The sequence below is a fragment of the Schistocerca nitens genome, chromosome 1, assembly GCF_023898315.1.
Source record: "Schistocerca nitens isolate TAMUIC-IGC-003100 chromosome 1, iqSchNite1.1, whole genome shotgun sequence".
In the NCBI taxonomy this organism is placed as follows: domain Eukaryota; kingdom Metazoa; phylum Arthropoda; class Insecta; order Orthoptera; family Acrididae; genus Schistocerca; species Schistocerca nitens.
In genome coordinates, this window is record NC_064614.1 from 708,211,561 (window position 1) to 708,228,980 (window position 17,420).

The 17,420-nt window shown below is 42.4% G+C and overlaps 1 protein-coding gene across 2 annotated transcripts in view; it reads right to left on the reverse strand.

Moving 5' to 3' along the window:
* Positions 1-17,420, reverse strand: part of LOC126259807 (palmitoyltransferase ZDHHC6) — a 124,211-nt gene that overhangs the window by 22,681 nt on the left and 84,110 nt on the right. For both annotated transcript variants that reach the window (XM_049956841.1, XM_049956850.1), the window contains exons 6-7: positions 16,256-16,387; positions 1,333-1,413 (exon numbers count right to left, since the gene is read on the reverse strand). In XM_049956841.1, coding sequence (XP_049812798.1) covers positions 1,333-1,413; positions 16,256-16,387 — 213 coding nt within the window. The remainder of the gene's footprint in view (positions 1-1,332; positions 1,414-16,255; positions 16,388-17,420) is intronic.

Here is a 17,420-nt window from a genome sequence, read left to right on the forward strand (position 1 = left end):
TGACACACACACACACACACACACACACACACACACACACACACACACCACAGATGCACAGTGCTTCAATATCACTTTTTAAATAATCTTTCTACTCACGTTAGGAAGGAAACTGTTTGTCCAATCTTCAATTTTATAATCAAAATAGACACAAAAGTCTTCAGTTCTTTTTATGTTGTACAGTTGCTCAGTTTTTAAAAATACACCATAATGCTTCAATACATAATCACTTAGTTTGAAATTTGCTGCAATGCATAATGGCTTAGTTTGAAATTTTTTTCAACCTCTCGTGTTTGTTTTAAACATGCCTCTACTCCTGTTTGTATTTTTTGAAATGAACAACCAGGTAATATTTATCAAATTAAGACTTTTTCCACCAACTTGTTTCACCAGTTAGTGTTGCTTCCTTAAATTATAATGAATTAGTGTTTTCTTATCTTTTGTAATTATTTTCTTCAAAGAACTTCTGGCTCTTTTAAACAACAATGAACCTGTATTATAAATGTATGTGAATACAGATATCTATGAATGAGCAGCAGCTAAGATCGTTATACACTGAAAGTTTTACAAGAATTTCATTCATCCACAGAAGTACATTGTGATGATGCAGTTCTCTGAAGTCCTCCTACAGTGTTGGTAGCTCCATGCACCACCTGCTGTGACATAGGGATTTCTGCTGTCAAACTCCATCTGCCACACACTACCCAAGGAGTACATCAAACGAATAATAAAAACACAAGACGAATATTTGAACATATATAAAGTTCATCTACATATAACTAACAAGTTTTCCTACTCAAATATTGTTAAAATTATAGTAAAATTAGTTGTACAAATTTCTCAATTATAGATGATGAGGGTAAAGAAAATTTTGTATCTCTAATGTTTATGAGAAAATTTCCTATTTCAAATCGGTCAAATTCTGTACCATCACAACTTCCTCAAGCATAACTGGCTGGCTCTGTGTGTCTTCCTTGTAAAACATAGCTACGGAAGATGTTTCTTATCAAGTTAATAAGCTGAGAAGAGAAACAATCTGCCTGATACTCGCCTGGAATGTTAGATGGAAATCTTCTTTTTTTTTTTCCCTCTTTCTTATTGGGTAAATTGGAGTAAGCAATGGAAAAGCATACACACACACACACACACACACACACACACACACACACACACACACACACACACACACACATCACAACTGAACACTTTGCTTTCTCTCTTAAATTGAATGGACAATCACCTACTGTATGTTTCAGGTGCTTGCTTTTTGTTGTTGGATACAGCATATGCAATTTAAAACAAAGCAAATAGACCAAAATCCGAAGTACCTACAGTCAGAGTGAACTGATTGCACCCATCTGCTACAGGCCAGAAGACACCATCACCGGCAGGAACCAGCGACCAATTTATCACCTGTGACAAACAAACACTAATAATTACCGAAAATAAAAACAACTGAGTGAACAATGAATTATGACCATTTGTTAACTTGTAAACTTTACCAAGTATTCACCTCTCTGATATAAGGCATGCGAGCATATGTTTTCATATTTTGTCATTTCCTATGTCTCCATAGCCGTACTTATTTCTTTTTTAGGTTCATGATCTTAACACTTATTCCATTTTTGGAATTGTTGGAGAATACATTGAAATGGACACATAACCTGTATTACAAAATCTTTTCGCAATAGTATGAATTTATTTACAATGTATACAATAACTGATAAGACAGTAATGGAACATTTGTTTCCTCCTCACTGGTGTGGCACTTGTGTCACATTCTGGATCATAATTCAATTTCAATACAGAATTAAATTCACTGCTGTGGCACTGCATGTCTGAAGAGGTGTAGTTTGGTTACCTAGTCCATTATGACATGGTCAAGACATGCAGAACTGAAGTGTGCAAAAGTTTCAGGCAGAAGGAGACTTTGTCCTTGAGCTATAGCAGACCGTAGAAACTCCTGTACAAAATTGGCGGCAATGTGCATACTTATAGCGATGATAAGTACTTTATTAATACACCCAGCTGACCTTACTGGAATCCGGATTTTTTTTTATTCAAACTGATGTTTCATATCTGCATTGTGATGTATTTAAGACTTTCAGAAAATAAACAAATGAATCAAATTAACATGATGAATGTTGGCAGAGATGACTGATCTTTCATGGAAATGCCTCTGCATGGGCAAGTGAGAAACTGCTAGGGATACTCATTAAGCAGCCTATCTCACTGTTTGGTGACATTCACATGTGACTCGTTATTAACAAACAAGTTATAGTTTTGAGGTTAAAAGTGAAATAAATGTTAAAAGTACCTCAGATATTGTCATGCCACAAGATTCCATTCTTTTTGAAAGTCTTGGAATTGCTATATTGATACTGTGAGTTTTTGGAGAATAGAGCATTCTTTGCTGCCAACTAAAAAAGTAAAGAGGGTGACACCAATGGAACCCAGGCTAAACCATCACACTGAGATTTTCCACTACGTGGAAGCCATTTTAATGATAGTAAGCAAAGACTAAAAGGACTAGTTTGAAACATTGAAAGAATTTGTTTGGTTTACACAGAGTGAATATAAAGTATTAAAATGTGTGTCACCAATATCATTTCAAATGTGAAAGTCACTATTATGTGTAATAAGTGTCAACGATTGTGTATAATAAAGGAGTTTTAATTAATCATTCATCTTTCAACATACACCAGGCTTAGATAATGTACAATGTGTCTCGCTCTTCAGTGTATGCCATTACATGTAGCTATGGTAAGAGCAAATAATTATATTTTAAAGTCATTGCAAGTCACTGAAATGTTCTTGTTATGAAAGAAGATCAATTTTTTCAGTGATTCCAGGGCATTTGCACTTTTTCATAAACATTCATATGCTCAGTAGCGTGTGTGTGTGTGCTACTTGAAAGTCGGACAGTCTCTGAGTCCAGCAGTGAATAAACGTAACAGCATAATTTGCAGCACCTGAAGATGACTGGGTTGGTCAGTGAAAGGCTGTGCACAAAATGGAAACAGCAACTTGAATGAATAACCAGCACGACAATTAATCAATCATGAGAAAACCTGAACAATTTTAGTTTTGCTCTTATTTTCCTAGACAGGAACGACAACTTTCAAGAGGATAATCCCTATATCAACAGTGCATACCCTGCAGAACTGAGCTCTAAACATCATAATGATCTAGAGTGGTTCCAAAACTCTCTCATGCAAGAACACAATGAAATGAAGCATCACATTCCTTAGCCAATTCCTCTCTTGCATATCAACAATGAAAGATGCTCTGCATGCAACTTGTTTTCGACTCATCCATATGCAAGACCACTTCTAACATCCTACTACAAAGTTTCAAAGTCAAATCACTTCTCTACAGAAAGTGAAAGGATAACTGACTATTAGGTTGGTGGTATGTTTATTTTGTTTTGTTTTGTTTTAGGGCGCAGAAACAACTATGGTCTACAGTTCCCATGTCAAAACTGTAGAACACAAAGACAAAGAGAGGAGTTAAAAATGACTACATATCAATCCCAAACAACAGAAGACAAGACAGCCAAAAACTGGGAGGTGGAGCAAAGTCTATAAAATATGTCAAAGAGAAATGGAGGTCCAGAACTAAAAATTAAATGGCCTTTGCCTTACTGCTACGACGGATAAAAAATAAAATTTGGTGGACAGCCTGCGCATCATTCGCTAAAACATCCGATAACTCAGGTGGCAAATACAAATGGGAACATAAGTGGTTAAGAAAAGGGCATTCCATAAAGAAATGTCAGACAGGCAAAAGCTGGGCACAATGGGCACAAAGTGGTGGGGGAGCATCTTTTAACATATGGTGATGGCTAAGAGACAGTGCCTAATTCACAACCTAGTAAAAATTATCTCCTCGGGGCGAGAGAGCCGAAAAGATGTCCTGCAAGCCGCTGGGTGAGGCTTAATAGCCCAGAGGTTGTTCCCTTGAAGGAAGAACCAATTGTAATGCCAAAGTGACACCACCTGCTGACAACCGACAACAGAGAGATCGTGGGAGGGAATGTAAGAACTAGCGGGCTAAGTTATGAGGACTGCAGCCTTAGCAGCAGCATCAGCAGCCTCATTTCCTGTTACATCGATGTGACCAGGAACTCACATAAACATCACAGTGAGCAAGTGACAGCTTTCCTGGGTCCATTGCACTAAGGGATGGACAGTATGCAGCACAAACAGACTTTGAAGGGCACTGAGATAGTCAGAGCAGATGACACAATTGAAATGCCTGTGTCGCCAGATGTACTGTTCTTGGCCTGATAGATGGCGAAGAGCTCTTCTGTAAATACTGAGCAGTGTTCAGAAGCCAAAACCAAAAAACATCGGCGTCAACAACGAAGACGCACCTGACATCTTGATCAGTCTGAGAGCCATCAGTGTACACATAGGTAGTATCGCAAAATCCCATGCAAAGGTCGTGAAACTGAAGATGATAGAGCAAGGCTGGAGCAACATCCTTACAAAGCAAGTGGAGGCCAAGGGGAACATGGGTCGCTGCACGAAGCCAAGGTGCTGAAGGATTCACACCCATCGGAAAAGTTCCAGGTAACATGAAGTTAAGCTGCCACAGGAAAAGCCAAAAGCGAACTCCAGGAGGTAACAAAGAAGAGGAACGTGCCCCATACTGGTAATCAAAGGAGTCATCGTAGGAGGAGGCATAGGATGGGTGGCCATGCATGGTCGACAAATGGCATGCGTATCTGCTGTGGAGGAAGTCACGGGGAGAGAACAGCAGTAGTTCGGCAGCTTCTGCATACAGACTCTCAACCGCGCTCGTGTAAAAGGTGCCAGTGGCCAAATGGATGCCATGATGGTAGACAGTATTGAGACGGTGTAAGAGGGATGAATGTGCAGATGCATAAAAGAAGTACCCATCGTCTAGATTCAAACAGACAAGGGACCAGTACAAAAGGAGGAAAGTGGTTCAAGCTGCACCACAGGAAGTAGCACTGAGGACACATAGTTTGCACCCGTGGTCTAGGTGTAGCATCTTTGACTCATAATCTAAACGTCTTCAGTCCCAGGTTTGAAACCCGCCGCTGTTTAAATTTTGATTAATAATCAGCATTGACAGCAGAAGACTTCCGGCATAAGAAATCACCTTCATTCAACCAACGGCCTTATCAAAGAGGTGGAGGAGTGGACAGAGGTCCGGGGAACTCTTGTCCTAGGGGTAGGAAACTGCCGCTAAAGGCAGAAGAATCAGCAATGATCAATGGCATGAGGATGCAGAAGGCAATGGAAACCACTGCATTCAAGACACATAACTTGTATCCACAGGACACATGGCCTGTAATTGAAGAAGTGTCATGATGATCTCTCCAATCGCAAAAGATTCTGGAATAGTCCCCCATTCGGATCTCCCAGAGGGGACTGCCAACAACAGAAGGCTAACGTCCTACAAGTCGGGGTGTGGGATGTCAGAAGGTTGAACATGGTAGGGAAACTAGTAAATCTGAAAAGGGAAATGCAAAGGCTCAATCTAGATATAACAGGGATCAGTGAAGTAAAGTGGAAAGAAGACAAGGATTTCTGGTCAGATGAGTATAGCATAATATCAACACCAGCAGAAAATGATATAACGGGAGTAGGATTCATTATGAATAGGAAGGTAGGACAGAGAGTGTGTTACTGTGAACAGTTCAGTGACAAGGTTGTTCGTATCAGAATTGACAGCAAACCAACACCAACAATAGTTCAGGTATACATGCCAATGTTGCAGGCTGAAGATGAAGAGAGAGAGATAGCATATGAGGATATTTGAAGGATAATACAGTATGTAAAGGGGGATGAAAATCTAATTGTCATGGGGGATTGGAATGCAGTTGTAGGGGACGGAGTAGAAAAAAGGGTTTCAGGAGAATATGGGCTTGGGACAAGGAATGAGAGAGGAGAACGACTAATTGAGTTCTGTAACAAGTTTCAGCTAGTAATAGCGAATACTCTGTTCAATAATCACAAGAGGAGGAAGTATACTTGGAAAAGGCTGGGTGATACGGAAAGATTTCAGTTAGATTGCATCATGGTCAGGCAGAGGTTCAGAAATCAGATACTGGATTGTAAGGTGCACCCAGGAGCAGATATAGACTCAGATCACAATATAGTAATGATTAAGAGTAGGCTGAAGTTTAAGACGTTAGTGAGGAAGAATCAGTATGCAAAGAAGTGGGATACGGAAGTACTAAGGAATGATGAGATACAGTTGAAGTTCTCTAAGGCTGTAGATACTGCAATAAGGAGTAGCTCAGTATGCAGTACAGTTGAAGAGGAATGGACATCACTAAAAAGGGCCACCACAGAAGCTGGGAATGAAAACATAGGTACAAAGAAGGTAAATGCGAAGAAACCATGGGTAACAGAAGAAACACTTCAATTGATCAATGAAGTTGGGAAATGTTCTGGGAAACACAGGAATACAGAAATACAAGTCGCTGCAGAATGAAATAAATAGGAAGTGCAGGGAAGCTATGAGGAAATGGCTGAAGAAATAATGTGAAGACATCGAAAAAGAAATGATTGTCAGAAGAACAGACTCAGCATACAGGAAAGTGAAAAAAACCTTTGGTGACATTCAAAGCAAGGGTGAACATTCCATCAGAATTTCTAGAATCATTGGTACAAGTGGCAACAAAACGACTGTTCATGTTGGTGTGTAGAATGTATGAGTCTGCCAACATACCATCTGACTTTAGGAAAAACCTCATCCACACAATTCTGAAGATGGCAAGAGCTGACAAGTGCGAGAATTATCGCACAATCAGCTTAAAAGCTCATGCATCCAAGTTGCTGACAAGAATAATATACAGAAGAATGGAAAAGAAAATTGAGGATGCGCTAGATAATAATCAGTTTGGCTTTAGGAAAGGTAAAGGCATGAGAGGCAATTCTGACGTTGCGGTTAATAGTGGGAGAAAGACTAAAGAAAAATCAAGAAACTTTCATAGGATTTGTCCACTCGAAAAAGCGTTCGACAATGTAAAATGGTGCAAGAGGTTCGAAATTCTGAAAAAAGTAGGGGTAAGCTATAGGGAGAGATGGGTAATATACAATATGCAAAAGAGCCAAGAGGGAATAATAAGTGTGGATGACCAAGAACGAAGTGCTCGTATTAAAAAGGGTTTACACCCTTACGACAAGGATGTAGCCTTTCGCCCCTACTGTTCAATCTGTACATCAAGAAAGCAATGATGGAAATAAAAGAAAGGTTCAGGAGTGGAATTAAAATTCAAGGTGAAAGGATATATGTGATATGAATCGCTGATGACATTGCTATCTTGAGTGAAAGTGAAGAAGAATTACTTGATCTGCTGAACGGAATGAACAGTCTAATGAGTACAGATTATGGATTGAGAGTAAATTGAAGAAAAATGAAGGTAATGAGAAGTAGTAGAAATGAGTACAGCGAGAAACTTAACATGAGGATTGATGGTGACAATCTAGATGAAGTTAAGGAATTCTGCTACCTAGGCAGCAAAATAGCCAACGACGAACGGAGCAAGGAGGACATCAAAAGAAGACTAGCAATGGCAGAAAGGGCATTCTTGGCCAAGAGAAGTGTACTAATATCAAATATCGGCCTGAATTTGAGGAAGAAATTTCTGAGAATGTATGTCCGGAGTACAGCTCTATATGGTAGAAAAACATGGACTGTGGGAAAACCGGAACAGAAGAGAACCGAAGCATTTGGCATGTGGTGCTACAGACGAATGTTGAAAATTATGTGGACTGATAAGGTAAGGAACGAGGAGGTTCTGCGCAGAATCGGAGAGGAAAGGAACATGTGGAAACACTGATAAGGAGAAGGGATAGGATGATAGTACATCTGTTAAGACATGAGGGAATGATTTCCATGGTACTGCGGGAGCTGTAGGGGGCAAAAACTGTAGAGGAAGACAGGAATTGGAATACATCCAGTAAATAATTGAGGACATAGGTTGCAAGTGCTACTCTGAGATGGAGAGGTTAGCACAGGAGAGTAATTCGTGGTGGGCTGCATCAAACCAGTCAGAAGACTGATGACAAAAAAGACACTAAGGGACTGCATACAGTGGGCTGGGGTTGTCAAGTAAGAAATGTAGGAGGGCCAAGGAAGTTTCATATCGAATATGAGCCCCAGAAATTTCAAAGTTTCAACAAATGGAAGAGCAACACACCCAAGATGTAAAGATAGTAGGAGAAACCAATTGCGTCACCAGAAATTCGTACAATTGGTTTTCTCACTGCAAAAGCAAAAGCCAATGTTTATGCTCCACAAGTCGAGGTGATCAAGAAATTGCTGAAGACGCCACTCAATGAGACAGGTCCATGCAGAATTGCAATAGATGGCAAAACCGTCAACAAAAAGGGAGCCAGAGATGCCAGGTGGGAGACAGGCCATAAACGGCGATAGCAAAGAGGACGACGCTCAGGACGGAACCCTGAGGCACACTGTTTTCCTGGATCAATGTGTCCGACAAGGCAGAACCCACATCTTTTAAAAATTCCTCAAGGAAACTGGGCAGGCGACCATGGAAGCCCCACGTGGAGAGAGTACCGAGGATGTCAGTCCTCCAGCAGGTGTCATATGCTTTCTCCAAATCGGAAAACATGGCCATAGCCTGGGATTTCCACAGAAAACCATTCATGACATGGGTGAAGAAAGTGAGAAGATGGTCAACTGCAGAAAGCCATGCGCGAAATCCACACTGTGCAGCTCTTAGTAAGTTGCGAGACTCAAGCCGCCATACCAGCCGGCCACAAATCATATGTTCCATCACCTTGTAAACACAACTAGTGAGAGAAATGGGGCAGTAGCTATACGGAAGGTGTTTGTCCTTACCGGGCTTAGGTATGACCATGACAGTGGCTTCACTCCAGCAACTGGGAAATGTGACCTCTGCCCAGTATGACCATGACAGTGGCTTCACTCCAGCAACTGGGAAATGTGACCTCTGCCCAGATGCAGTTGTACGTATTAAGCAGAAAGTGCTTGCCAGCAAGAGAAAGATGCTGTAACATCTGAATGACGAACGTGAACAGCACCTAGCCCTAGGGCGGAGGATCAGGATGAAGTGAGAGCATAATCTAGCTCCCTCATAGTAAAGGTGGCCTCGTAACACTAACAATTCTGAGAAGAGAAGGTTATCGCTAAGAACGCAATGACACTGTGCATGCATCCCTTTATAATGAATGCAGTTTGCCATCATAGGATGACAGTTAAAAATGCAGAGAGCATATCTCCGTGTGCGAATTGCGCCACAGCATCAGTCGGCCAAGAGACGTAGTGTGGTAAGGAGGAAGTGTGAGGAATGGAATATTCTGTGGCTGTTAAGGATAACGTTTGTAAGATATTCCACCTGGTCATCACAACTGGGGAAATAATGTTCATCAAAGGTTGCCAGGGAGGAGTAAAGCCTCTAGTCAGCCTGAGTCAACTGCGTGTGTATGTAAGTGGGGTGGGAGTCAGCAAACGGATAGCGCAAGGGATACGGCTGCTCGAGTATGTGTCAGAGAGAATGGACCACCTGAGATGATGGGCCAGCTGGCCAGTGCAGAAGGATAGGTCCAAATGGGAACAGGTGTGCATGGAGTCTGAAAGCTCCTGTGTTAAGGCAGAGGTGGTTAAGTTGATTGAAAAGGTTCTTGGAGAACCCCATAGGGGGTGGTGTGTATTAAAGTCACCGAGCAGCAGAAAGGGGTGAGTTAGCCGCCCAAGAAGCTGGAGGAAGTCTGCCTTGGTGGCATCGAACAACAGAGGGATGTAAACGGTACAAGAGAAACAGTTCAAGTGAGGAAGGAAAAGACGAACTGCAACAATTTGAAGGCGGGTATTCAGGGTGATGGGTTGACTATGAACATCGTCCCGTAAGAGCAGTGTGTCTTCCTCATGAGATGGAATGCCTACCAGGAGGGGCGGGGGGGGGGGGGGGGGGGGCGGGGGATGGTCAAAATGGACCAGGAAGAATTGTGAGAGCTCAAAGTGCTTGTAAGGACGCAATTTCGTTTTTGAAGCCAGAGAACCCGTGGAATGCTGTGATTCTACAAGCAGCCATAAATCCTCTGTGTTGAACAAAGGCCACAAACGTCCCAATGGAGGAGACTCATGACAAGGAAAATATGAAGAGGTGTCACCTCAGCAACTGCCGAGTGCCAGCCTTCGAAGACTTGCTGCTACAGGGAACAGAGGCAGGGGGATCCTGCTCCATGAGGTCTACAGGAGCATTGGCATTCTTCTGCTGTTGGCCTGCAAAGTCGGGTGCAGTAAAACAGTTGGTGGTGTGCACAGGCGACGTGGAGGTTGGCTGGGCGAGGGTATCACGTGGTGTCACCAGCGAAGAGGATCTTCGAGTCAGCGAAGGAGAGGACCTTTTGCCTTTGTTCAACTTCTTCGAGCCTTTCCGGTTAGCAGAGGAAGATTCAGATGCTGGATGGCTGTAGGGACATAGGAGATCTTCACGAGAGTAGTCCTTCTGTCCTTTCTGGCCTGCCAGTTGTGTAGCTGGTGATTTCACCCCATGAGGCAAAAGTTTGGTGGCATGTTGCACAGCTGGAGGAGGAGATGGGGACACTTCCATGACACTGGGCTACTTCACAACCGTGGTGCTAAATTTGATGTTGCACGGCTGTGTGGCCATGTCCTTCTTGGAGCAAGAGGTAGCAAGAACAGTACTGTATATGCAGATGGTAGAATGTAGGGTTTCCGACTAGCCAACAACTTGCGAGAGACTGGATAATGCAATTTTCCCTCACCCAGAATTCCTGGACAGTCCGCTCATTGAGGCGGCAGAACAACCCTTCACGTGAGCATCCCTGCCACAGGTTACACATTTGGCCGGGTGTCGACAGGACTCTCGAGTGTGGTTGTAAAGATGACACTGACAGCAGTGCTCTGGGTTCGGAATATATGGACTGACTATAATCACATGACTAAGATCACACATAATTCTGTGTTGAAGACAATTAAGTCTTGAGGACACGATCCGAGAAAACACTAGAGCAACCAACTGAGGCCCCCTGTTTACATCCATCCGTAAAGACAGGTACATAGTTGTGATGCTCATATAAGAAGTCACAAAATATCAAATGTAAAACTGAAGCAGGGCTGCAATCTCTCCCGTACAGCACCAAATCTAAAATTACTCTGGGCCTTTGCAGTAATCAAGGAGGCAGGTGGTTAAACCCCTGGATTTCGGGTCGTACTTGCTCCACACGGAGTGACTCCAGCACACGTGGATCCCAAACAGTATTGTGGCTGGTAGACAGTTGGAGAAAAGGCACTCCAGAGGCAGATGAGCAACACTGTGGTATGTGGGTGAAGTCAAAGCTGCAAGGAACTTACTTGCCTGACACACCATGAAGAGCTGCCGCCAGATGGTAAGTGTCAGTTCTCCAGCTTCAGCACAGAGAATATAGGGGCACCCGTGGCCATCTGAATCCCCTCCTGACGGACAGAATCAATGATTTTCAAATAAAAAGGCCTCACGGAACCATACACCATGCACCCTTAGACCAGCCACAACTGCACAAAATGCCTATAAAAATGGAGCAGATGCATCCTGTCCACTCCCCAAGACCTGTGGCTAAGGCACTTTATGATCAGTGCCTTCAAGGTTCCAGGTCTCTCAGGTGTGGCAACCACAACAATTTGGAGTCAAAAGAGTCAAAAATGAGGCCCAGAGCGTCACTGAGTCTAAAATGTAGGCTGGTGTCCCTCATATGCAAGTCAGGTAAACTAAACACACAAACACACACACACACACACTCTTATCTGCAAGAAACAGAAAACCCGTCTTTTCAGCCCACTCCTCTAACTTCACCTCCTTAAGTTGCAACTGATGTGTCACTGTTGCAACACTTGAGAAGGAACAGAAAACAGCAAAATTGTCCATAAATAAGGAGCACTGTACAGGACTCCTTACCACAGAAATGGTACTGTTGATGGCTATGGCAAAGAGGGTAACACTTAAAACATTCCCCTGAGGGACACCATTCTTTTGCTCAAAACAATATGACAGTGTTTCACCACCTTGGGACCTAAAAGACCACTGAGACAGGAAAGACTGTATAAAGATGGAGAAGGGGCCACAAAAGCCTCATTGATGCAGCTGTGCAAGAATACATTATCTCCAAGCAGTATCAGACATCGAAGAATATGCCAATACATTGATATTTAGATAGGAAAGCCTGCTGAATAGCCACCTCTAGTAGGGTTAGGTTGTCAACAGTGGACCAAAATCTCCAGAACACACATCGAGAGCAGCTAAGGAGTTGCCCGGTCTCTAACAACCAGGCCAGATGACAGTTAACCATTCACTCCACGATCTTTCCTACACAGCTTATTAAGGCAATACTCTGATAACTACTGGGACATGTGTGGTCCCTTCCTGGTTTGAGGAGAGGTATCTGAAGTACCTCTCTCCACAAGTTGGGGAAGTTACCTGTCTGCCATACTAGATTTAAATGTTCAAGGAGAATTTCCTTTGATGCTGCTGCAAATGTTGAAGTGTGTAATACCAGATTTGGTCATCACCAGGTACAGTACCACTAGTATCAGACAGGGCCGATTCCAACTCCTATTTGGAGAAAGGGTAGTTGAAAGACTCACAATTGTAGGCTCCAAAGTCCAACTTGCCCCTCTCTACAGCCACATGTTAACAACAAAATGCTGGATCCTTGCTTGCATTGGAAGTAGCTGTTACAAAATGCTCTGCTAATGTCCGAGCAATATCTCCAGGTGTTCTTTGCAGATATCCATGTCAGCACTCGGGCTATTGTTAAACTATTGTGTTTACCAGAAACCATCCTGATAGCTCCCATACTTTTGAAGATCAGTGGAATGGTTGGTGGAGTCCAAGAGCGCTCTGCGTGTCCTTTTCTTGCTCTCCTTCATTACATTTTGTGCTCCGGGATCTCGTGCATCAAAATGCCCTGTGGTTGTCTGCTGTTGGGTGGCATGTGAAACATCGAAGAACTGCACGCCTGCCCTGGATCGCTGAGCAGCACTCATCTATGCACGAAGATACAAGTTGCCTCTTAAGACGACCTGAAGACTTCATGGTGGATAAGTCAGAGCCATTTTGGATCACTCGCATGATGTGGTCCACCCATTCCTGGATGCTGTTGTGATGTTCAAACACAGCCAGTTGGCTGAGAAACATCCAGTTAGCCTTGCTGACCATCCATGTTGGTAACTGCTCTTCTCGTAGTGCTCCAACTAGTAGGTGAATGCGAGTGGGAAGTAATCACTGGAATGAAGGTCATTTTCGACATCCCATTGAACAGTGTCTGCGAGAGCTGGAGAGCAAAAAAAGATATTGATGTCTTAGAATGACACAGTAGCAATGCAGAAATGAGTGTGAGTGTGTTTGTTGAGGATGCACAGCTCATGAAACGGCGTGAGGCTCTCCAAAACCCGACCCCGACGGCAAGTAGAAATCAAGTCCCAAAAAGTCTGAAAAGACATGATGGGCACTGAAGTCTCCCAGGAGGAGAAATGGTTGGGAGAGTGGTTCTATAAGACCTGTGATAGTCTCAGAGTCTACTGCATCTTGTGGAGGTAAATACAATGAGCAAACAGTGATCCTCCAATACACATGAATTTCGACAGCAACTGCTTGCAGGTCAGTAGCCAGGAGGAGAGCAGAGGAGTTATGTGCATTGTTGACAAACACAGCCAGGCAGAGATTGGAGAAGTGGTGCGTGTTAGTGAGAACACAGTGAACCCTCCCTTGGCTCTTTCTCCCACCAGGTCATCCTTGCGATATAACATATAGCTCTGTAGCACAGGGGTCTCAGTGCTAGATGTTTCAGTTCCTCCACACGAGTCCTGAACTCATTGAAGTTCCACTGTAGTATAGGAGCCTTTTCATAGGTGTGGTTATAATTTACCCCTACCCTTGCACCAGGGATATGAAGCAATTGTAGGGTAAGCGTGAGTGGAGATGCTGCCTATATCCGGGGCATCAAACTCCAAAATATCCTCCTGATCAGTCCGAAGTCCCAGCATGATGTTTGACCCAAACATCATGACCCTTTCCTTGCAGCCTGTCCCTTTGAGGATGAGGTGGGAAGGGGCACTGAAAGCCACACTGCTTCTCATGTGATTTCTGGATGCTCACTGTGGAATTGTTGCTGAGCTTTGCTGTTGCAGCTGCTTGGATTGCTCTGCCCTTACTCACTTTACCTTGGCACACACACATACAAGTACAAGTACAGTCACTTGTGGTGGATAGTGGCACACAGGATGATGTCTGCAATGAAATGTCCACCTTGGTAACAGATTTCTGCACCATGGAAAAATACAAAGTGGCAAGAGGGGGGGGGGGGGGTGTTTCATTGCCTTGTATTCTTTTTTGGCTACGGCATTGGGGATCTGCTTGGTCACTTTTGCTTTTTGTATTTTGCATTCCTCAATAAAAACAGAGCAGTCTCAGGTCCAGAGTGGGTGGCTCCCAAAGCAGTTGATGCAGCTTGCTGGAGACAGTCAGTCAGTACCAGTGTCATCCATGGGCTGCTTTTCCGCACTTCCTGCAGGTCACTTCAACTCCATAACTCACAGTTGTATGGCCAAAACTCTGGCATTTGTAACACTGAACAGGGGTTGGTATGTAAAAATATGTTCAGGCTCCGATGGAGAATTGAACGTGACAGTGAAAGTGGCAATCTTTTCAGTTTCTACATCATTCCTTCACATTCGTTGCTCCACATCAACTACCCCCTGGGATGCCAAATCTCATTTCATCTCCACTATGTTCATATCCACGATATCACGGCATGTTACCATGCCCTTGCTTGAGTTGAGATAGGTTTGCTTCTCAACAACGATATCAGAGTCACTCATTTCAGTGATTTCTTGAGAAGTTCCGCCTGCTTGGACAGATTAGCTTTGGCCAGAAGGAATCATTACGCAGTTGTTTAATAGATTTTAAAGTCCAGTCAGACAGAGTCCCACATGCCTAAGCAAGCCTTATACAATTGAGTTGGGAAAGGTTCCCCCAGAGGTTGCCACTAACAACTGTTCCACCTCAACAGCTATGCATCTCATCAGTGTGCATCACACTTGAAATTGAGGGGCTATTTTATAGAGGTTTTTACCATCCTCAGCTGGTCAAGCCAAGATCCCCATTCCCTGTATACACAACATTCCCCTGCTGCACCACCCGCTGCACCACCTGCTGGTCACTGAAGCATGTCCAGAGCTTATGATGACAGAGGACTGGCAGCACTTACTAGTCCCCAGCTCAGGAGGCCTGAGGTCGCCAAGCCCATACCCACAAATGAATGCTGAGCCCCTGAGAGGCTTGTTTTGTGGAGCTGCCACAGGATGTGTATACACTGACTGTCATTATTTTGATATCTTGTGATTTATTCCTAGATAAGTCAAACTACATAAAGAACAAGAAAATAAGAAACTTCCTGGCAGATTAAAACTGTGTGCCCGACCGAGACTTGAACTCGGGACCTTTGCCTTTCGCAGGCAAGTGCTCTACCATCTGAGCTACCGACGCACGACTCACGTCCGGTCCTCACAGCTTTACTTCTGCCAGTATCTCGTCTCCTACCTTCCAAACTTTACAAAAGCTCTCCTGCGAAACCTTGCATAACTAGCACTCCTGAAAGAAAGGATATAGCGGAGACATGGCTTAGCCACAGCCTGGGGGATGTTTCCAGAATGAGATTTTCACTCTGCAGCGGAGTGTGCGCTGATATCAGCGCACACTCCGCTGCAGAGTGAAAATCTCATTCTGGAAACAAGAAAATAAATTATTTCCAACACTGACAATAAAGTGAAATAATTGCAGTATCTGACACATTATCATATGTTTCAGATAACATTTAGTCAATTACATATTGAAACGATGAAAACAGTTCTCATTTTTACTTTTAAGTTTTTTCCCATGGTTATGCAACTATATTTATGTCCCTAAGAAGTACAAGGAGTTTAAGTACTATTTCCGCAATTCCAACTGAAGACCATATTTGTAATGCCAGCACACTGCTTTATTTGTAGAACAAAGACAGCAGTTCTTCTTCAGTCTATTGCTGATTCTGACAGTCTAACATGTAGATCTGTTCTTATAACAAAGCCCAAACCAGCAATGGCCTGGAGTATGGCTACTACAAAAATGTTCTCAGGCAAAGATTTTTCTCTTGAAACCAGAAGTAACTTGTCTAATTCTTTAAATTCTGTTCTCTTAAAATGAAAAATGAAAATTTTACATAAAACTCCAGCCAAACAGAAAAAATACCTGTCTAAAATTATGTTTCCATCCCAAGTTATACGGGAAAATGAAAATTTCATCTGTGCCCTTACGACGATGTTTTGCTTTCTCCATTATCCAATCTTCAATGGCAGTCCGATTTCTGAATACTGCACGGAGCTGTGAAACAGGCATAATAATATAAAAATTTAAGATATATATTAATCTTAAATCAAACCACATACAGTTATAATTTCACAGGATTATGTTCGTCAAAAATGTTCCTTAAAACTGGCTTAGAATGTTCATATACAACAGTTACACAAAACAGTTAATTCTACTACAAGTATTACAAAACACTTTTTGAAATATGATACTCAATAAAGAAAATCAGATATACTATTTATGCCACGCTGTTTCTTAGGGGCAGCTATTGCTCACATGACCCTTGTGCAGAAAATGTACCAAACATGGTGGAGTGTCAGACAAGGTGAAAGATGGCTAAGTTGTAACTCTTAGAAAATCTATAATTATTCACAGTCAAGTATTAAAGAAAATATGAATACAATGGTGCTCTCAGATAAATTAAGCACGGCCAGTGACACACTACAGAAGTTAATATTTTATGGCGACTGAATATTTAGACAATGAATCAATAACTTTTAAACACTTCACATGGTTTCAACAAATGATATCTCCGATGACAGTATTAAACGATGGCTTTCATCCAAGAAAGTAATTTACCTGTATCCATTCCACTTCTTGATTGATTATGTTCTTTATATCTTTCCATTATGCAAATACTTAACAGAACATCGTATTCTCCACAATAACACAGCGAATAAATGCAGCATGAATACCTCATATATTGTCATACTACTGTAGTTATTTAATGAATATGTTACTATTTACTTAATTACTGATTACAATTGCTAAAACAAAATAGTAATAATTTAAGAAGTTGTCAATTGCATGTGTAAGCTGACACCACAATTGGAAAGAGGACCAAAAGATGCTTCTGTCAAGCGAGCTTAAATAATTGTTTAAACAATATTTAATGGCAAAATGTCGTCATTTGTCGAGAGCACACTTGCTTAAGAATGCTGGCTTATTTATGAATGAACAAACTTTTAATTGCAATTATTGTGAAAGATCTGAATGTAACCAAATGTTTACAACATTTCTTTATTTAAATATTGTTGAACATTTCTTT